At 45.3% G+C, this 21,991-nt stretch overlaps 1 protein-coding gene across 11 annotated transcripts; it reads left to right on the top strand.

Annotated features, from left to right (window-relative positions):
• The first annotated feature begins 506 nt into the window (after positions 1-506).
• On the top strand, positions 507-14,703 carry TRMO (tRNA methyltransferase O). 11 transcript variants are annotated; one of them, XM_070595859.1, is made up of 6 exons: positions 842-1,049; positions 1,598-1,670; positions 5,535-5,709; positions 7,924-8,081; positions 10,771-11,424; positions 14,536-14,703. In XM_070595859.1, exons 2-6 carry the CDS (start codon positions 1,619-1,621, stop codon positions 14,682-14,684), a joined length of 1,188 nt encoding a protein of 395 aa, XP_070451960.1. In that variant the 5' UTR covers positions 842-1,049; positions 1,598-1,618; the 3' UTR covers positions 14,685-14,703. The 11 variants fall into 11 exon arrangements, with proteins under 11 accessions (XP_008517216.2, XP_070451958.1, XP_070451957.1 ...); XM_070595855.1 differs by having other exon boundaries at positions 14,254-14,703; XM_008518994.2 differs by lacking the exons at positions 842-1,049; positions 1,598-1,670 and adding an exon at positions 507-672 and having other exon boundaries at positions 14,254-14,703.
• The last annotated feature ends 7,288 nt before the right edge of the window (positions 14,704-21,991 follow it).

The following is a 21,991-nucleotide window of genomic DNA, read 5'->3' as shown; positions in this document are numbered from 1 at the left end:
AAGGTTTACTTGGGTTCCTTTCTCACAAAATATCGTTTTTATTATGAAGAAATGGGAGCATATAGAGACGTATAATTATCTGTGTATTCCCACCACCCAGAGAATTTTGAACATTTAACATCTGATCATCGTGCTATGCGGTAATTTCATATACCTATCCTTTTTTCTTTAAAAATTTTGCGTCGTGCGTTGGATATGTAGGTTATTATTTCGACAGAAGACATTTTGGCGCGTAAATCTTCACGGATGTGTCCCCCTTGCAAAGCGCGCGATCTCGGAGTGGCTCACTGCCCTGAAAGGGCGGGAAGGGCCAGCAGGTCCGCGCGGGACCACCGAGTCGCGGGCTCGGAGGAGGAACCGAGGCCGGGATGACACCGTCGCGCAGTCCCAGCCGCGACCTCCCGGCCGCCCGCGCGCGCGCTCGAGCCCGGCCTCGCCCCCGAGTCCCGCGACGCCGCCCGCCGCGCGCCCCCCTCCCCGCGGGCGCCCGAGCCCGGCCTCGCCCCTCCGGCGCGCCTACTGCGCAGGCCCCAGGCATGGTGACCGGAAGCGGAAAGCTCGCGCGCGCCAGGCTGGTCTCTCTGTGAGCGGCAGCCATGCGCGGCCTGCAGGAGCGCGGGCCCGGCCCCGCAGCGACCCCGTGCGCGTGCGTGAAGCCGGCTCTGGAGACAGGTAACTGCCAAGAGGCTGGCGGTGCGGCGCTCAGGAGAGGCCTGGGTGCCGGCGGCCGACCTCACCGCAGGGAGGGACGCGGGAAGCGAGACCTCCAGCCGCGGGGCGTCCTGCTCCTGCTTAATGTGAAGGTGCGGGTCACGTGCGCCAGCGACCACGTGATGCGTCTGAGAGGCGAGCCGGTGACGGCATCTGAGGTTCGGGTCTGGGTGGCTGTGGTCCGTCTGGTCTTGGCGCGGTGGCCAGGACGGCCACGTGCAGCGCCGCGGCCCTTGCCTTGGGGGTTGTCGCTGGGATAGGAGAGCGCGTCGCACTGCCGCTGGTGTGCGCGTCAGAGGGAACACGCGGCGGGAGAGAAGCGCGCTTTGCTGGAGGAAGTGAGGCAGCGCGCGGGCGCGGGTCGCTTTACACGGGGCCTGGGGAGATGGGCGTGGATTTGTTTCTCTATTTCCACCTCTTTATATAGCACAGAATGTATTAAGTTTAGAAACTAGAGGAAGCAAATGGAAGAAAAAGGAGTCGGCCATCACCCAGAGAACACCACTGTCAATGTCTCGCTGTCTGCTTTCCGTACTTGTTTCAGCGCATTCACACCAGAAATCTGAGTGGCTAGGCGAGCCCGCTGTTTTATAAATTTAAAAAAAAGCTTGTCATAAGAATCTTTACATGGCAATTAATCATTTTAACTCTAAGAGGTTGCACACTATTTTGTTTTCTAGATGTGCTCTAACTTATTTAGCCTGTTTCCTGTTTTGGGGCATTTAGGTTATTGCCAGTTCTAGATGAAACTTCTTTTTTTTTCTTTGAGGAAGATTAGCCCTGAGCTACCTGCTGCCAATCCTCCTCTTTTTGCTGAGGAAGATTAGCCCTGAGCTAATGTCCATGCCCATCTTTCTCTATTTTATATGTGGGACACCTGCCACAGCATGGCTTGCCAAGTGGTGCCATGTCCACAGCTGGGATCCGAATCGGTGAACCCTGGGCTGCAGAAGCTGAAGGTGCGAACTTAGCACTACGCCATGGGGCGGCCCCTAAATGAAAGTTCTTGAAATTAAAATCTTTGCCTGTGTTCAAAATGTTTAACTTAAATTTCCTAGAAGTACTGTTATCTAGTCAAAGGTTGTACTCATTTAAAAAAAACGGTTGCACACTGCCGGATTCCAGGTCTAATATTTTGACAGGCAGGAAAGAGCAGGGCTCAGAGGTGGATAGAGCGTGGGGCTGGGGAGCTGGAAGTCTGGAGGGGAGAACGGGCAGATATGGGAACCATTGATCGGATCTGGGTTGTAGAGAACCTTGAATACCAGTCAGACACATGACATCTGCTACCTGTGGGGAACTGGGAAATTTAGACAGTAGCGTGGCGTGAGGAACTCAGTCTGGAAGATTGGTGTACTGTGTTTGGAGGAGGGGAGGGACAGGCGGAGGGGGGACAGACTATAACAAGGTTAATTTAATAGTCCAGGCAAGAGCTGAAAAGGACCTGAACTTTCCTTGTGTATAGAAAACTCTGCGTTAATAACCAATTGGTTTTTTTCTTACTACACAATTAATACAGTTGTAATGTTGAAATGAGTGAAAAGCCTGAGCAAAGCCCTTAAAAGCTACTCCTTGCTGACATCTTCTCCTATACTAGGTGCTTTATGTGTTTTAGTAATCTTACAGCTTTCCAAGACAGGTCTTCTTGTTTCATAGCTGAGAAAACTGAGATTCAGAGAGGTAAGCAGTTTTGCCCAAGGTTACACAGCTAGTGGAGTGGCCCTATGTTGCTTTTGTCCGTTCTCCTTTCTGGTGCCAGTCATAACCCTCCGTGTTCCTTTGGGAGGAACCCTGAAGGAACCACTTCTCTCCCTTGCTGTAGGTTGTCATGCCATTACTACTCTGCCACACCTGAGCTTGTCCCTGTCCTACGCGTAAGGCAGTTTGATTTAATTGTTGATTTACTGGTCCATCTCTGTCAAGATACTGGACACCCTGGAGGATGAGAATTGGTTCTTGTTTGTGTCTGTACCCAGGCATTTAGCACAGGGCTTACCAAGTGCAAGGCGCTTACTGTTACTTTGTTTTTTGAGATATGAGGTAAGAGGAAGAAGATTAGGATTCCCCTGGGTGGACGTTCTCAGGCCTCCACTTCAAGTAGAGCATTCAAATAGCATTTATATTTGGAAATTATTGAGTGTTTATGTTTCAAGCGCTTATTTTCCCAAGAACAGGGGCACAGAGAATAGATAAATAGGTTTCTGAGGGTTCGGACATATTAGAATGTGCTGAGTTCCCACTAGGTTGTTAAGTGGACATCTGATATGTTGAGTGTGGTCCCAGAGACTGAAGAGTGACGCAGTTGACGGACTCCTACGGCGCAGCTCCGTGAGCATGCTTTCAGTCCATTACTCAACCAGCGTTACCCTGCTCTGTTTACAGGAATGCTCGGACGATTGGACTCAATCTAACTGGTGACAGCTTAGTTTATCGTAGCTTATGTGTCACCTCTGAGGAACAGGTATAGCCTGATTCGATGAAGCAGTGGCTCAGTGAGTTATAAAGTTGTAGGCCCCCCGTCCCGTGGTCAGGGGCAGGGTCTTTAGTCATTATTGCCGAGATGACATTTCCCATGATATTGAAGCACATCGTGAGAGTCTCCCCAACCAACTGGTAACTCCACTGTGATAAGAGTTCCTGTTTTGTGTCTTTTCCCCAAACTTAGTACAATGCCTAGCAATTGTAGACACTTGGAAAGTGTGTTAAACAAATGAAAACAGGACACAAGGATCCCTGTTGATTAGGTTAGGAGTCTTTTTTGGCCATTTTTCTTCAGGATGTTTTAATGAACACCAGAGAATTGTTTGACCTCAGTTTCTTCATCTTTAAGATGTTTATCTATTCCACAGAGCATAGAGGAGGATCAAAAAAAAAAAAGAATGTAACATACTTGGGAAAAAGGTCATCAAAAACATATACAGTATGAATGGATCTTAGAATCATAATATTGAAAGAGAGAAAGCAACTCTGAGAAGATAACATACAGTTTGATATGAGTTTTTATAGAGCTCAAAGACAAAATAATGAAATGTTGTTTAGGCATGCTTATGCATGTGATAAAATCAGTTAAAAAGAAAGTGAATGATAAATGACTACATTCAGGTTCCCGTTATCTCAGGGGGAAAGGAGGGCCGTGGCGTGGGAGAGAAGCAACATAAAAAGATGTAGGTTATTGGTAAAGCTCTAGTTCTGGGGGGAGGGCAGGGTACACAAGATTTTAGTATAATATTATGCTTTATGACTTACATGTATGTTGCATATACTATTTTATATGTATCAAATAATTTACTTTTTAGAAGTGAAATTAATGAAAGGTACTGCGAGGGGTAGCCTCAGGCCCTTTGCTGGTAGGACAGATTTAATGGAAGCCGGAAGTAACCTGAAGGTCTAGAGTGTCTTTGTATCATCTCTTAAAAGAAGTTAGTAAAGCCTTCATGAAATGTGAAAAAGAAGTTATCTGTAAATCAAAAATGGTAGTCGTGCGTACCTTGGACTCTAAACCTATATTGATGCTGCCTGGCCAACTTTTTCTTCTTTTGAAAGGAGTTACTGCTTTAAAAAAATTTTTTTTAATGATTTGTGATTATTGCAAAAATTTCAAATATTATATAAATTACAAAGTTAAATATAAAAACAACCCAAAAAGGGGCTGGCCCCGTGGCCGAGTGGTTAAGTTCGCGAGCTCCGCTGCAGGCGGCCCAGTGTTTCGTTGGTTCGAATCCTGGGCGCAGACATGGCACTGCTCATCAGACCACGCTGAGGCAGCGTCCCACATGCCACAACTAGAAGGACCCACAACGAAGAATATACCACTATGTACTGGGGGGCTTTGGGGAGAAAAAGGAAAAAAAAATCTTTAGAGTAACATTTGAAAAAAAAAAACACCCAAAAATCTCTCCATTCATTTTAACCGCTGTTAATATTTTGGTGAATTTTCTTACAGATAACTTTCTAGACATGTGTGTACATATTTAGATAGGTACATATATAAACCAAATTGTCATAAATAGGATGATGTTATATATATTCCTTCATATTTTCACTTTACATTTTAATCAGTTTAGGCTTACATAATCCTTTTTTCCATGCAACATTAGTTTTTTGAAGTACGTACCCTCTTGTAGGCAATACTAGACAGTGAGAACACAGCAGGAGACAAGACAGAAAAACACCTACCCATGTGGAGCCTACATTCTGGAAGGGCAGAGTGCTACTGGACCAAGCCTAACCTGAAATCTACTCTGCCTCTAGATATTTTAGTAGTATGGCCCCATGCCCTCACTCTGTTGTTCAATTAAACTAGTTTGTTTTGTATCTTCTGTTGTTTTCCACTGAAAGCATCTGTACTTATGTACAACGATGGTCTCCATTTCTTGCATTATTCTTTGCCTTGTATTTCACACTCCAGCCAATCAAAATGGCTTGTTCCCTGCATATGCTACAACATTTCTCATTAAGTTTGTGCATGTTTTTCCCTCTATTTGAGATACCCTCTTAGTCTTGACCAAGGTCACGTAACTTAGTAATGACAGCATAGAATTTGAATTATGGTCATAATAGGTCTTCAAAAAATGCCCTCTTCCTTTCATTCTTTCTTTCTTAGACCTGTGCTCTTTCCAGTCTATCGTCTAAGGGGATATAATAATGTGTATGGAGTGATGAGGGTATTTGTACGTATTCACGAATACTGCAAGAATCGTGTTTTATAGTTGCGTAGCACCTAGTAGATTTTAACACTGTGAAATCCATGCATTAAAGATAACTTGTTTTAATCTTTGCTTGACCTTTTGACTAATGATTTCTTATCTAATTTTCTTCTGTAGGCAATCTTTTAACTGAGCCAATTGGCTACTTGGAATCCTGTTTCTCAGCCAAGAATGGTACTCCAAGGCAGCCGTCCATTTGTAGTCATTCACGGGCTTGTTTGAGGATTAGAAAGAGCATCTTTAATAATCCTGAACATTCCTTGATGGGTTTAGAACAGTTTTCTCACGTTTGGTAAGTTGTTTTATAGTTAGAAGTGGTACTTTGGGCCAGAACTTGTGCCTGAGTAAAGTACTCCAGTTGGGGCAACCTTGGAGGCTGCTGTCCAGACTCCCCTCGCCTGTCGCATGGAACTCCTGGGCTGTATTCATGCGCGTGATTGTCTGCATAACTTGGACACCCTCAGGGGAGCTCGGGATCCACCGAGGGGTGCTTTCCATTTGCCATTGGTTCTGACTGTGATGAACACCTTCTGTTGAGCTGAAATCTGTAGACCTTTCTTGATTGTGTCCATGAGTCATTGTTCTGTCCTCTAGACCAGGGGGTGGTAAGCTACGGTCCATGGACCAAACCCATCCTCCCTTCTGTTTTTGTAAGTAGGTTTATGGGAGCACAGCCACGCACACTTGTGGATGTGGTGTTGATGGGTGCATTTGTGCTACAGTGGTGGAGTTGAATAGTTACAGCAGAGACTGGTTGGCCCACAAACTCTAAAATATTTACTGTCTGCCCTTTTACAGAAAAAGTTTGTGGACTCTGCTCTAGACCCACAAAGAATTAAGTCTATTCTTCCTAAAAGATAAAAGAGACCTTAGAAGTCTGGATACTTTACATAGTGTTACCTGTGTTAGGGCCTGTGTTGTGCCGGTGGTAGTTGCTGTCGCTTGGAGTGCTGTCTGTCCATTCTTCCTCACTCCAGCATCAGCAGTCTGGATTGGTCTGATTTTACTGGTGAAGACCTAAAATTAAGTGTTTATTCTGAAATAGCTTATTTTTTGTATTACTTTGGAGACTTGAGTAGAGTAGAAAGAACATGGGTGTTCTGACGTAGTTTGTATGATCTTAGTTGAATTAAGTTAAAAACATGACTGATATAAACCATGGACTCACAAGTATTTAAAGAGATGTTCCCTTATCTCTCCTATTTTTCCCCTCTCGTCCCCACCTCCCAGTGCTCTTCAGAGGTGATCACCGTTAACAGCTCACTGTCTTTCCTGCCAGACCTTTTCTTTTTTTCTTTTTCTTTTTTAATTCACGTAGAAGCATAAATATGCACATTTAGAGTGGGTGTTTGTTTTTAAAAATCGAATATGTTCTCTTCACTTAGTATATATCATGACAGTACATAGAGATTTTCCTTTTTTGCTTTAACGGCTGCCTATTGCAAAATACAGAGGTCCCATGATTTGATCTCTTTCTTGTTAGTGGAGAATGACTTTGCTATGACGGTAATGCTGTAACAAACCCCCTGAGACGCATATCCTTGAGCACCTACATATTTTTATGAATAGAATATCAGAAATGGATATATTGGGTTAGAGGGTGCACATATTCATAATTTTGGAGAGCTGCTGCCAAATTACCCTCTAAAAAAACAATTTATACTTCAAAGGTATTTGAAAATGACCTTTTCCCTACACCCTTGCCAACACTACGTTATCAATTTTTTACATGTTTTTCCCTGACAGGGAAAAATAGGACATACTTGTTTTTCAGTTTACTGTCTTACTCGTTGGTGAGCTTTGACATTTTTTCTTATGTTTGTTGACTATTTCTGCTTCTTTTGTAAATTGCTTATTCCTGTTCTTTGCTTAGTTTCCTTATATTCAGTTGTCCTTCACTTTATGATTGATGGGAACAGTTTATATACCGCAGATATTAACCCATTACATGTAGCAGACGTTTTCTCCTGGGATGGCATTTTGTAGTATGTAAATTCAATGATTTAATGAATTCAAATCTGTTATTGTTTTTCTTCATGGATTCCTGCTTTTGTATCTTGTATAAGAAGACCTAGTCAAGTTATTTAACATTTCTGAGCCTCAATTTCCTCATCCTTAAAATGGGGGAAAAGTTATACCTTTTTGGGTTGTTAAGAGAATTGAAGGAAATGAGTATAAAAATGTCTAGCATAGTGCCTGGCGCATGGCAGGCACTTACTTAGCAACTATTGTTTAATCAGACATTTGACAAGGTCCACTCAGCTTCTACCGTGTGCTGGGCCTTGTGCTTGGGGCAAAGGATGCAGAGATGCGACTCTGTCTGCCTTCAAGAAATGGGAATGGTGTTATTTTTTTTCCCCCACTGATTACATTTTAATACCATTAAAAGCATTCTTTCTGTTTTAATTTTAATTTGTAGGGATTAAAGTTTTTTCCTCCCTCAAATCATAATGCTAAATTAACTTGTGCTCTTTTCTTACTCACTGATTTGGTTTATTTTCAATAGGATTTTGTTTGTTTTTCACAAAAATGGTCATTTGAGCTGTAAGGCAAAAGTGCAGCCTCCCAGGCTGAATGGTGCGAAGACTGGCGTCTTCTCCACGAGGAGCCCGCATCGTCCCAACGCCATAGGCCTGACCCTGGCCAAACTGGAAAAGGTAGAAGGTAACGCATTTCTTTCTACTTTTACCTTTGTTTCCTTAACCAAAAGCAATCTTCTAAAATCAACGTAGTATTCAGCAGTGGCTGTTATTCAGACAAGTAACAATGATGTTAATTAAAAAACCACCAGACATTGAAGAAAAAATGAAATGATTAAAAGAGTGTAGCGTTGAAACACTTTGAAATTAGCTCTCATGGGATGCTCAGGGTTTGTTTATATCGTTGCATTTACCAAAAGTTATTAAAGTACTGAAAAATAACTCTTAAGATTTCATAATCATTAAATTAGTAACCAAATTTTCTGACTTGCAATGCAATAAATACAAAATGATTCAAAACTAATTAGACACTTTCAAAATTTAACACACAGTAATTGGTTGTACGTGCGTGTATGATAAGCACAGAGGGTGGTGGTGTGTCATTTCCTCCTTCCAGCCTTGAGGAGGTGAACGCCTGGAGGCTGCAGTGCGCCTGTCAGCTGTGACGTGTGGCAGAGGGTCTGGAATGAACCGCACTGTAGGATCCGACACCTGTCAGATTGTGAGAGGACCTGTGCAGAACACCAGATTAGTTTTAACTGTGTGTTCGCATATAACCTGGGTACTGAGCCGTACATTTCTAGAGAGCATCCAGTTCTCGAGTCCCCCTCACCTAATCAGCACATTTGTTAGAGAGGCAGAAGATGGAACGGCAGGTAGACGGGAGTCAGGAGACCATTCCAGACTTCTGCCTGCTTGTTTGTAAAGTGGGCAAAGGAGAAGAATCTGCCTCTCTGGGACTCCACAGGAGATTTTTGAGAATCTTAAGAAACAAAAGCCCTCAGAGTACTTCTCAGGCTATTGGGTGCTAAAAAGATGAGAGCAGTTATTTAGCTGGTTCTTTCCCAGAACGTGAACTCCCCTACTGGATTGTGTTTAGCCAGGCCTTTGATAGGTTTTCCAGAAAAATTCTGTAGCTGATCCAACTTGAGCTTTCTCAGTTTGTGGTGGCTAACCAACTTAGGTAGCCGTACTGGGACATTTTATGATCATTTGTGCAGCCCAGACATGTTTTCTGAGCACTGAATATGCGCCAGGCGTTGCTCTAGGTGCTGGGGATAGAGTGGTAAAGGAACCAGATGGAGCTCCCCGCCCTGCAGAAGAACTCGGCATCCTGATGGGGGCTAATCAGAAGGCGGGAGCAGACACAGCAGCACTGGACGCTCTCACTGAACAGGCATGGTGGTGACCACGGGTGTTTGTGCGGCGCTTTACAGTTTATAGATGATGTTCATGTGTGTTACCTCTCACTGGCTCTGTGGGTTTGAGAGGGTAGCGGTCTCCACTTTATGCATGAGAGCACTGAGGCTCTTTAATGTATCACTTAGAAGGTCAAGTCATCCTTTCAAAGCTCCAAGTTCATTCACAGTAAGCATGTTTGAGAAATCAGTCCTTTGTTAGTCATATTTTTCTTAAATAGAGGCAGAATTGAATGTGATCACATGCAGTTTTTTGATTCTCGTTTGGCCAGTTTCTCAAACATGAAGTTAGTAGACTGCACCAGTAGCAGGAACTGAACAGCAGCTGTGTGAGACAGCAGGAGTCTTGTCATTAATATTTGGTAATGGTGACTTAGGTTTTGCTTAATTGCTTGAGTCTTGATGGAGTGTTAGATTTCTGATGCTGTGTAACAAATTACCATGCACTTAGCAATTTAAACAATGCATAGTTCTTATGTGTATGAGACGTTACTATGTTGTTGTGGGTCAGAAGTATGGGCACAGCTTGGCTGGGTCCTCCACTTAGGATCTCGCCAGACTGCGGTTAAGGTGTCAGCTGGAACGAGTTCTTATCTGGAGGCTTGAGTGTGGAAGAATCTGCTTCTGCTCACTCAGGTTGTTGGCAGAATTCACTGCCTTGTAGTTGTGGGACTGAGGGCCCCGGCTTCTTGCTTGTTGTTGGCTGGTGGCTGCCCTCGGTTCGAGGTGGCCGCCATAGTGCCTGGAGACCACCTGCAGTTCCTTGCCCTGTGGGCTTTCCCAGTGTGGCTGCTTGCTTCGTCAAGCCCACAAGGAGAGTCTCTGAAGTGAGTCTGTCAGTAAGCACGGGAGCCTTAGACAGCAGAGTGTAGTCACTGGAGGGATGCCCACTCATACTCAAGAGCAAGGGATTATGCAAGGCTGTGAACACCAGGAAGTGGGCATCATGGGGGCCACCTTAGAGTCTGTTTGCCTTGGTGGAAACCCTCATGTGTCCCACAGAGATGATATGGAGGACTCTGATGTGCCTGGAACAGAGTTAGAAGCCCCAGTGAGGCAAAGATGAGTTGGTGTCACCCAAGGCTCAAGGACCTACTCACTGTCTAGGGAGAGAGACTGTAAGGAGGTCATTGCCCCAGACCATGTGGAAGGGGCTCTCGGAGAGGTTTCTACTGATTCCACGGTGGAACCCGGAGGAAAGAACTTGGGCCTGGAAGAGCCAGATTTGTAGAAGAGGTGTTATGTGAGAGCCTTGAAGGGCAAGTAGGAGTTTGACAGGTAGAGAAGAGGATGGATTTCCAATTAGAGAGAAAAGTGTGTGTCGGCAGGTGTACAAGCCTGGTGTGAGAGAGTTGTGAGTAAGCTTGGTGGGGTGAGCAGACGATGTTGGTTCTCCAGTTGTCTGTGCTGTTCTTCATTGTTAACGTTTCTAAGAGGATGTCTCTCGCATTATAGGTGGAGCTGTCTACCTTTCTGGAATTGACATGATTCATGGCACACCTGTACTAGACATAAAGCCCTACATAGCTGATTATGACTCGCCACAAAATTTGATTGAGCCTTTAGGGGACTTTAACCTACAGAATAACCAACCTAAAACAAAAACCGTGTCCCCGTCTGATGGCAAGAGTGACAGCTGTGAGCAACAACAGCTCTCAGGATACGGCAAACCATCACCCTACAGATGCACTGAGGAGAAACCTGAGTATTCTGAAGACGGAGCTTCAGGAGACAACGACGTGAAGCATGACAGGGCAGAAATCCAGCAAAGCTTGCCTGAGCACAGGGAGAGAGTGGCGAGCTTGGGTTCAGAACCGAGAAGTGGTCAGAGTCCGAGTGTGGCAGAAGAGCAGGTGGGCCCGCCTCGCCTGGAGCAGAGCCCTTCAGAGGAAGGTGCAGATGAGAGGCTGAGGGCAGGGGAAGCAGCAGTGGTCCCACCAGGACACAGCGCGAAGAGGCGGCCGGCAGCTCCTCCCCACCCTTCCAGGACGGCGGCTGCAGCCCACGGCACTGTGGTTCCCGCCTGGGTGAGGGAGGCCCCCGCGGCCCCCTTGGAAGTCCGGTTCACTCCTCACGCGGAGATGGACCTCGGGCACCTCAGTTCAGAAGGTGAACCAGGCACTTTCCATTTCTTATATCTGAATGAGAGATGAGCTTTTCCTAGGAGATTTAGCCCAATTTGGTACTTCTGAGGGCAGTTCTAACAGAGTATGTGTCAGTGTGACTGGTGGTAAAGAAGTGTAGGAGTATAAAATAATATTTGGGCAACACCCTCATCTGACGACTTTCATTCGGCACCTGCTTGTGCTGCACAGCGAGCCCCAGGCTGAGCGTGGGCTGCCTCATGAGGCGGCCGTGCTTTAGGGTCTGGTGTCTGCTGGTACAGTAGTTCTTGGAGTTTCAAACAGCATTCAGAAGCTACAGTGTGCTTGTTCTGTACTTAAGCAGATGAAGATTTTTCGTCTGTTGACTGTCTGACTAGAGGAATGTCCCATCTTACTCTGTCAGGTGGCTGGTAGCTCAGCCTCTGGCTCTGAGCCCAGGAGTAGAAGGAGAGAGGGTGTTAGCACGGGAGTTGTCCCCATAACGTCCCTGCACTGGAGAGAAACCCTTGACTGCAGAAGAGAGGCCGAGGGCGGGCAACTGAAGTCTGTTTACTCTAACGTCTGCTTCTCACCATGCTGTCTGGTCTCTCCAGCCCACCGCAGATCCCAAGCAGCAAATCTAGAAGGAAGGAGTGGGTGCAGTGCTTCCAGCTAGTTGCCAAGGAGATGTCAGAGTCCATCGCCACTGGAGGGCTGTGCTTCTCCTTCTTTCCTGGGGGTCTCTGTTTCATAAGCAAATCGCTGGATTGTCCAGTTGGTTTTGTTTGTGAGGGTTGTTCACCCCTGTGTGCAGCTGATGGGGGAGCAAGGGCGGTTCTAAAAGGATTTGGTAGAACGGAGCAGTACTGCCTGCAAGATACCTCATATTTACACTGACCCCTTGGCTTGTGTTTATCGTGCATGCATCCTACTTTGGAAAGTTTTGTGTTTTTTAAACTATAGTGCTGTGTGTCTGAGAGGTGACAGTATGCCTTATTGACAAAAAATGGTTAAAAAGAGAGATTATGAAATACAATTATAAAGCGGGGACTGACTTCTAACAGAGAGGAGAATTTAGAGCCAGCACAGACATGAGAAATGACCTCAGAAAGTTCAGAATCTAGAAGAGGTGAAAGATACTGAAATGTCGGGGAACTGGCTCTGGAATGGAATGCTGTGGGCACACGAGGGAGAAAAGGCTTCTGACTTGGGGAGTGGGAAGGAAATCTGGGAAGGCTTCCTGTAAGAAAAGGCATTGGAGCTGAGCCTGGAAGGATGAGTAGGCAGGGAAGTGAGAGGGGCACCTGCACCAAAGGAACAGCCGTGCCACGGCCTGCAGCTCCTGCCAGAGCACTGTCACTGAAGAGTGTGCTGTATTTGCAACTCGTCTGTTTTGAGTGGCCTTACAGTTATTTTATGAGCCATGCAATAAAGGAATATTATCACTGCATAATTGACCCTTGGTTTGTGACCAGAAATTGACCTTCATGGCTTTACTTACCAGCTTATGTATTGGACGTAGCCCAGAGTGATTTTTAGCTGTTTTCTGAAAACTGAGTGTACTTTCAGAAGGACAAAGGTCTACCACGCTGCAGATGCTGTTTTGAGCAGGGACAGCATTGTTTAAAGCACATACCTGTTTTTGGTTGTGTGTTCCATTGTAGCTATTAAAAACTAGGTCATTGGGCCGGCCCCGTGGGGCAGTGGTTAAGTCTGCATGTTCTGCTTCGGTGGCCCAGGGTTCACTGGTTCAGATCCCGGGTGTGGACATGGCACCGCTTGGCATGCCATGCTGTGGGAGGCGTCCCACATATAAAGTAGAGGAAGATGGGCACGGATGTTAGCTCAGGGCCAGTGTTCCTCAGCAAAAAGAGAAGGATTGGCAGTGGATGTTAGCTCAGGGCTAATCTTCCCCAAAAAAACCCCCCAAAACTAGGTCACAGCTCCTGTTTAGTTTAAGTTTTGTGCATACCGTATTTTAGAAGTTAAAATGCGTCCACAATGATACAAACATAGGGAGTTTTGCCGCTTGACAGAGGAAGCCTCTGTTTCCCTGAAATACACACGGGGTGGGACGGAGTGGCCTGTTCCCGAGAGATGGGTTGGACTTTCTCAGTGTTTCCGTTTCACTGTTTCCACAAAGACTCTCGTGTCCTGTTCCTTAGGGAGTATGGGGTCACTTTAACTGTGGGGCTCTGATGCGGCTCTCTAGGCACTCTCCCTGGCTATCGCCAGTGCTCCGGGTACATGTGGGTTTAGTCCTCTTTCTTGTGGCTTTCTGAGAATACTGGGACTGCCACGCGTGGTCCCTGACCACGCCTCCACTCTGGGAAGAAAGTGCGAGACTTTGAATTGATGTCTACATTGAGCACAGAAAAGTGACATTTAGGTTGTCAGAAAATGAAAGCTCAGCTCTCCTAGTTAGAAGACTAAGGAAAAATATCATCATGACAAAATTGGGGGTTATGTTTAATCTAATGACAGTAGATACCACTTGCGGGTGACATTCTCTGTAAAGACTGAACAGATTTCCAAATCTTGTTCATTTTAAGTGATGTTCAAGGAACCAACCAAACTCCAGATTGAAGTTCCCTATAATGAAACTTGACCTGCGTGATTTTTTTTTGCTGAGGAAAATTAGCCCTGACCTAACATCTGTGTCAGTCTTCTTCCACTTTATATGTGGGTTGCTGCCACAGCATGGCTGAAGAATGATATAGGTCCACACCCAGGATCTGAACCTGCAAACCCGGGCCACCAAAGCAGAGCACACGAAACTTAACCATTGTGCCATGGGTCTGGCCCCCTTGACCTGCACGATTTTGAGCATTAAGTTCTGTTCTTCTCATTGCAGATGTCAGTCAGGCTTCATTTAAATATTTTCAATCAGCAGAGGAAGCAAGGTGTGCCATCGAGGCTGTGTTGTCCGCTGACCCTCGGTCTGTATATCGACGGAAGCTCTGCCAGGACCGCCTTTTCTACTTTACTGTAGACACAGCACATGTCACTTGCTGGTTTGGTGATGGCTTTGCAGAGGTTCTAAGGATCAAGCCGGCTTCTGCACCTGTTCAGCTGACTGACCCTGCAGAGTCCCTGGTGTCTCTGGGCTGTAAGTAGCCTCCATCATGTCTTGCAGATTGCGTTGGTGACTGTGGAGGTGGCTGTTGGATTCCTGTGGGAGCTAATGATGGGCCTTCTTTACAGAAAGAAGCAACGGTTTGTGATCTCACTGCCCTGATTGATTTGGGTTGTTCAAAATATTTATTTGTAAAATATGCATTTTAATAAACTGAGAGAGAGAAAATTTCGAGAAATTGCCGTATGCTTTTTGATTGGTCCAGTTCAAGGATCCAGAGGCACTGCCGTCTCAGTGATTTCTGAAAGGGGCTCATAGCTGTTGGCGCTTGATGCCGTGGGACAGAGATCGCTCCAGCAGAGACCGTCAGGCTGAGGGGTCTGCTCAGCATTTCACGTTGGTTTTCCCGTCCGGAAAAGCCCGACCTCTCTGTTTTATTCTAAATCAAACTAAGTTATGATGTCTTAGGAAACTAACCAATCAAAAGCAGTTGGTGATGAAGAGCTGTAGAGATTCAGCTGCTGTGTTGCAGAGACTCGCACACACACGTGTGTCTAGGCATATCTCATTTTGTTGAGCTTTGCTTTTTTCTGCTTCGCAGATACTGCATTTTTTACAAGACCCTCCACCAGCAAAAAGATTACAACTTGCTGAAGATTCAGATGATGATTAGCATTTTTTAGCAATATTTGTAAATTAAGATATGTACTTGTTTTTAGATGTAATGCTATTGCACACTTAGACTACAGTAAACATTTTTTTTTAAAGATTGGCACCTGAGCTAACATCTGTTGCCAGTCTTTTTCTTTTTCTTTCTCCCCGAAGCCCCCCAGTACGTAGTTGTATATTCTAGTTTTGAGTACTTCTAGCTGTGGCATGTGGGACGCTGCCTCAGCATGGCTTGATGAGTGGTGCTAGGTCCGTGCTCAGGATCCGAAGTGGTGAAACCCTGGGCCGCTGAAGCAGAGCACGTGAACTTAACCACTCGGCCACAGGGCTGGGCCCTAAACATGACTTTTGGATGCACTGGGAAGCCAAAAGTTCCTTTGACTTGCTTTATTTCAACGCTCACTCTATTGCAGTGATCTGGAAGCAAACCCACTGAGGCCCACCTGTTTATCCGTTTAATCCTGATTCCAAAATAGACACTCCAGGATTTCTTTGGATGTCTATTTATCCTGTGACTGTTCACTGCGAACCTACTATGCATTAAGTTTTGGTGATAAAATAAGATGAACAAGATGCAGTTTTTGTTGCAGGTGGTAATGGAGGAAATAAGACAGGCGCGGCACTGTATCACAGTTAGATAAATATGGTAAAGTCTGTACGTGGGTCCTGTGTAGTACCACGTAGGAAGTAGTTGTAAGAATGTTTGCCTATAGGTCATTTTAATGATGTGATCCCAGATAACTGAGGATTTATGCTCAGCAAAACCAAGTTAGATACCTGTTGACATGACATACGCTTTCCTAATCACAATGTAATCTTCACAGTTGATTGATCACGGTTTTGAAATCGGCCTTGCTGCCTGTAGATACTTGCATAGAGACATTTGCGGCTGATGACGCTGCACTCTGGAACCAAACTGGGTTGTCTCCCAGGTTCCATAGAAGCTCTTGGAGAAGTATCTTTAATTTGATCTTTTAAATCAGCTTTTTATTTTGAGATAATTATAGATTCACAGGAAGTTGCAAAAATAGGGCAGAGGCCCCGTGTACCCTTCCCCCAGCTTAGCTAGAGTGTAAGATTAAAACTAGGAAGCTGACATGGGTACAGTCGACCCTTCAGTTTGATTTTAATGTCTGTTCTCCTTAAAAAAGAAAAACGATTTGAAACTGAATCAGGGCTTGAAGCCAAAATGGTGATATTTAATGTGGAAAAAGTAATTTTGGGGATGATACCAGCCGTTTGGCAAGAGGACTGTTCAGTTGTTTGGGGTTTTAATATATATTCTCAGGATTTTAGAAGTAAAATCCTAAATATAATCCAGGTTAGTTCTCCGCCAGCTCCCCGGTCTCTTCCATGTTCCCACTTTGGCTTTCTAGCCCTGCCTCAACCCTCAGTGATGACCCTTCACCCCTGCCCTGTGTAGCTCATTACGTATGGACAGTGCTCATTATTCAGATGTTCTTCCGTTCTGTGATGTAAAATCTGTTCTCTGATAATTCCATCCCCTGGTGGGGCCACATAGTGTGTGGCTGACACTGCTCCCATGTGGTCTGTCAGATGCTGTTCCAGCTTGCCCCACCCCTGTCTCTGGGCTGAGCCACCCCCATTTTCTCCAGCTGTTTCTCATGTAACATGTTCTCAAGCGTCTCCTCCCCAATCCTTGAGTTCCCTGTGTGGGCTTTTCTCTCTGGGCTTGTATTTCCAGTGTCCTGTTGTGAAGAAATTTGGATCTCTAGGTCATAAACTTCCATCCCTCAGAAAGAGAGAGAGTTTGAAGCAAGTCTTGTATTCCTTTTCATCTTGGACACTTTTTCAGAAGAAGAAGAAAGGGACACGGTTCCCTGTACTGTGCATGAATGACATCCACCGTAAGGTTAGCGTTTGCTTTTTAGTGCCTGTTGGGGGTGCCCTTGTTAGATGATGATTTTCTCCAGCTTGGCGATAAACTCCAGGGGTTCAAGCTGTTCAGGTAGGTTTAGCTTTCTGCGCACATGCCCCAGCTTTCCACAGTGGTAACTTCCACAAGAAAGGCTGATGCTTGTCAATCACATACAGGAAGAGGTTAGAAGGATGAGTGCCATTTATTAAATTTTTCAATTGTAGCTTGGCTTAAGGGGTGAGACGGATTATTGCAGAATGTGGAGGCTGTGCACAACCAGGTAGAGCCATGAGCACACGTGTACAAGGCATTCACTCTGGTTGTATGTTTGTAGCTTTTTTCCTTGGAGAGAAGAAAGTGAAGTTGAGAACATGCATCAACTTCTTGTTGGTAGTTTTCTTTTTGTGATATGGTCCCAAAGGAGGCAGATGAGGACTCAGTAATAATGAAGTCTCTGTCAGTTACTGAACTTTTGTCACGTCCTTGGCACTGGGCTGCGGCATCTTTCAGACATTGATCAGAGGTTGAGTGACGCTCAGGCTCACACAGCTGGTAGCCGTGCATTGAGGGTTTCTACCCATGCGGCTGGGCCCCTTCCCAGCTTGCCTCCAGTGCCTCCCCGAGTGCAGATGTGGATGCGCAGCAAACCACGCTGGTTTATTTGAGGATCGACAGTTCCCTGTGCTTAAACACAGGACACTCTTCTCAGCAGAGTGCTGTTCGTGGGAGCCCAAGCACTAGCTGAAGAACAAGGAGAGGGTTCAGGGTGTTCACACCGGTTCCACCCGGACCTGTGTGGCGCCTCCCGGGAGGCAGGCTGGGAGGTGTGGAGAGCGCTGGGTTTCGCTTCAGGAACTTCAAGTGCTGTTCTCTGTCCTGCCTCGTGCTGGCTTTGTGGCCTTGGACAGGTCACTGTGTCCATCTCCAACTCCCTGAGCTTACAGAGTTGTTACAAGGATAATGCTTGGGAAAGTATCTTCTAAACTCTTCAGTGGTCTGTAAACTTAGGTGATGTTTTTATTGTGCCTGTCCTTGCTGACACCTTTGCTTGCCCACACTGCTCTGGCTTACCTGGCTGGACAAGCACATTTGGGGGAATCAAGGGGTCCCTAAAATCCAATGTAGGGACGGCCTCCATTTTCGTTTTTTATTACAGAAATATTTTTTTAAAAAAGACTCCTTTTAGCAAGTTATGTGATGTTTTGCTAAGGGAGATAGCACAAAGTGCCCTCACCTCAAGGACCAGGTGACATTATGCCACTTGCAGCTTCTTCCCGCCTGGCTGTCCCTTCTGGGGTTGCAGCTGTGGCCTGTGCCGCCTCCGTTGCCCACGCATACAGCCACCAGATCAATCCCTTTCTCACTCGTGATCGTCTTTAGCACCTTTCTCTTCCACCCTTCCTGATTCCAGCCTAGATGTTTCAGGAAAATCTCTGCCTTTCTTTTATAAGAAGATGAAATTGTCATTGTGGTGTGAGATTATTAAAGTAAGCTCTACCTCTGCAGTGGAGAAGAGGCAACACATGTTTTACAGCTCAGTGAAGTAGAGTAGGGGTCTTTCGTCACTGTCAAAAATAACGCTGCTGATCTAGGAGGTCACAGAATGACTCTCCAGCATCTCTGTTCTCCTCGCTGCCCCTTCTTGGCCTCTAGATTCCAGCGGGTGCAACTCACAGAGAAGTCAAGGTTTCGGTCCGTGCATTTGACTGCTGGTGACCACAAGCAGAGGAAAAGCCTTTTCAGTGCCCGCCGGGACAAAAACTCGGTGATGCGCTATTTGACGGGGGGGCCACTTGGTCTATGAACTCACACTGCGTGAACCAATCAAAGCTGGGTCAACGCGTAAATACACTGCTGACGAAATGGTAGGATTCGATGTAATGCAACGTTAGCAACCTCTGCTTGTAGGTACCCTGAGACTTCTATTCGGATTCTTCGTTAATTCTTCATGCAGCTCAACATATGTAAAACTTTTAAATTCACTGTTAATTTCTGTTTTAAAAAATTACCCACATGCTAAACACTGAACTGCCTACCAATTCTTGACATTGGTGTATAGACATTATGGTTTACAAAGCAAGTTTAAATATGTTATCTCATTTGGTATCTTGGCAACGTTATGGGTTAGTTTTGCTTCTCAGAGCTGAGCTGGGGGCCTAACTGCTATTTAGAACAGGGGTCAGCAAACTATGGTCTGAAGGCCAAGTTCAGCCCACAGCCTGTTTCTCTGCAGCCTAAGAGCCAAGATTGCTCTTTACATTTTTAAAAGATTATAAACAAAGGCCGGAGAAGAACACGTGACGGAAACTGGTCTGAAAAGCTGAAAATATTTACTGTCTGGCCCTTTATAGAAAAAGTTTGTTGATTCTGGCTGAGAACATTATTTCACTGAAGCGGTATTTTGAGTTTCAGAAAGGTTATTTACAAATTACGTTTTCAGATTATTGTGTGTTTCTAAGCCAAGGACTATCTATATTTCAAAAGGCTTTAGTCATGTAACCATGTGAGAAAATCTGTAAATAGTATATAAGTATATAATGTCCTATTTATATGTGTAAAATGAGGTTATACAAATCCATGTTTACCCATACCTAGACAATTTCTAGAAGGTTAAAAATACGCTAACAATAGTTACTTCTGGGGGATGGTCTCTGGGGGTTCATTGGGGAGGGAAACCACTTTATTCTCTTTAGTGTGTTGTAGATGTTTTTTCTGATCATGAGCACGCATTACTTTTAGATGTGGAACATAAGGAGAGTAAAATGCCCGGTAATTAAACTGGAATGGACGTGCTGTGCTAGTGTAACTTAAGTTAGATTTATGTATCTGAATACGTAACTATATACCCTCCTTCTTCCCTCCCTCCCTCCCCCAAAACCTGGTAAATATGGTTAGAGACATTTTCACTTTTTCCTGGAACATCACTTGTGGATCATAAAACCAGAAACCGCCCAGGTCACACATCAGCTGTGGAGCTGAACCGGTTGGGGGCAGGTAAACTGAGCCTGGCATCGTGTCCCCGAGGGTACGCTGAGGCTTTCTGTTCTTCAGAGACAGAGTTTTGGATAAGGCATTGTGTCTCCAGGCAGAAGACAGGCGCTTATGTGGATGGTGTTGCTGGCAGAGGGCTGAGTCACCGAGAGGGCCTTAAGCCCAGTGCTCTCCAGATCTGTGCACTTCCTCCAATCTGGACTAAGGGATGGGTCTCTGCTTGCAGGATCCACTCACTCATCAGCTCCACCCACTGGTTCTCTGTCTGCCTGCATTTAGTGAGCTCACAGGCCATGTGACCTGTGGGGATTGCTCTCCCTGAGTCCCCAGGACTGGCCCTTACCTACTGTCAGAATGGGAAGTCTGAGCTCAGTCAGAGGAAAGGAGAAGCTTGGAGCTGGGATGGGGGCTGTGCCCGCTGGGATGGGGGCTATGCCCACTGGCATGGGGGCTGTGCCCACTGGCATGGGGGCTGTGCTGAGGTACAGGGGGGACAAACTAGGAGGGGCAGACTGGCATGTTGGCAGGGAGCAGCAGAACAGAGCCTGTGTTGGGGGTGGAGCAGGGCTGTCGTCAGAATTTGGAGGCTCAGGCTCTGCCTGGGTTGGGGGAGGAGTTGAGGTCTGAGAGGACTGGCAGAGCCAAGGCAGGACTGAGTCCCAGAGGGGTCAGGCAGGTTATCCAGGGGACCTGCGGGACCTCAAGGCAGGGACCCCTCATATTGGAGTTGGAGATTTTTCTTCCTTAGTTCAAACATCCTATCTTTGCCAAGATGTAAGGTCACATTCAAAGATACCTTCACTACAGTAGGATAACATGAATAAGGAGTCCTTGCAAATGATGAGAAGGGGGAAAACAAATGACAAAGATGGGTTGGTAAATGAAGCCATGCACAAAATGTCCACTGGGTCAAGAGGTGGGAGGAGCTTGGTCATCAGAGTTTTCCCTTTATTCCTGTTGGGAATCCTTCATCCCATGTGAACAAGCCTGGTTAGCCTGCTGGATGATGAGAGATACAAGGCTGAGTGTCAGCCGACACAGGATCATGAGGGAAAAAAATGTTCATTATTTTAACTCACTGTTTTTGGGGTGATTTGTTATAAAGCAAAAGCTAGCTTATATATTTAACTTCCATACTCTTGAGAGGAGCAGTGGAAAGATAAAGTTTAACTAAAGGGGGGTTTAACATGAAAAAAAATCCTTAAATGATGGGAGTCTTTAGGGCAGCGTGGGTTTTTGTGATGAAAATCGTGACAGTAATAATAAATAATAGAGCTAACATTTATCAACCACTATAGGTCAGGTATGGAGCTAAGACATGGACTATCTCATTACGAGGAAAGATACTATTCTTTCCATTGTATAGATGAACAAACTGAGGCTCAGGGACATGAAGTTACCTTACAAGATCACATAGCTAAGAAGGGGAAGGACTTAGGCTATACATCCTGTCTGTCAAACTGCAGAACCAACATTCTTAAACACTCGCTGCAAGATTTCTAGCCTAGAAGAGTCTGCGAATGGCAGCTCCATAGATACAAATGGAAGAGCTAGAAAGCAGAACTAAAACAGAGTTCACCACTTCTCTCCTCAAATCACATCTCTGATTTCTGAATAAACGTAGAGTGAACCCATACATTTGTTTCTGCTGCCTGCTAAAATCCCAATAAATGGCAGCAAAAAAAGAGCAAATTAAATTCAAAGTAAGCAGAAGAAGGGGATAATAAAGATCAAAGAAGAAATCAACGAAAACAAAAAGATGGAAATCAATAAAACCAAAAGCTGGTTCTCTCAGATCAATTAAAATTGATAAACTTCTGGCCAGACTGATTAGGAAAAGAGAAGATACCTACTAACAATATCAGGAATGAGAGAGGTGACACTTCTACAGATATTTAAAGGAATATTATGAACAACTTTATGCCAATAAGTTATGCCCAAAACTTAGATGAAATGAATGAAAAATATGAAAGATAC

This window comes from Equus przewalskii, chromosome 26 (genome assembly GCF_037783145.1).
Source record: "Equus przewalskii isolate Varuska chromosome 26, EquPr2, whole genome shotgun sequence".
Taxonomy (NCBI): domain Eukaryota; kingdom Metazoa; phylum Chordata; class Mammalia; order Perissodactyla; family Equidae; genus Equus; species Equus przewalskii.
This window is presented reverse-complemented; position numbering and strand designations above follow the sequence as displayed.

Coding starts and splice junctions, on each gene's coding strand:
- TRMO (XM_008518994.2), top strand. CDS start 597: ATGCGCGGCCTGCAGGAGCGCGGGCCCGGCCCCGCAGCGACCCCGTGC. Junction 673..5,534: donor GAAGCCGGCTCTGGAGACAG/GTAACTGCCAAG, acceptor TTTCTTCTGTAG/GCAATCTTTTAACTGAGCCA. Junction 5,710..7,923: donor GAACAGTTTTCTCACGTTTG/GTAAGTTGTTTT, acceptor TATTTTCAATAG/GATTTTGTTTGTTTTTCACA.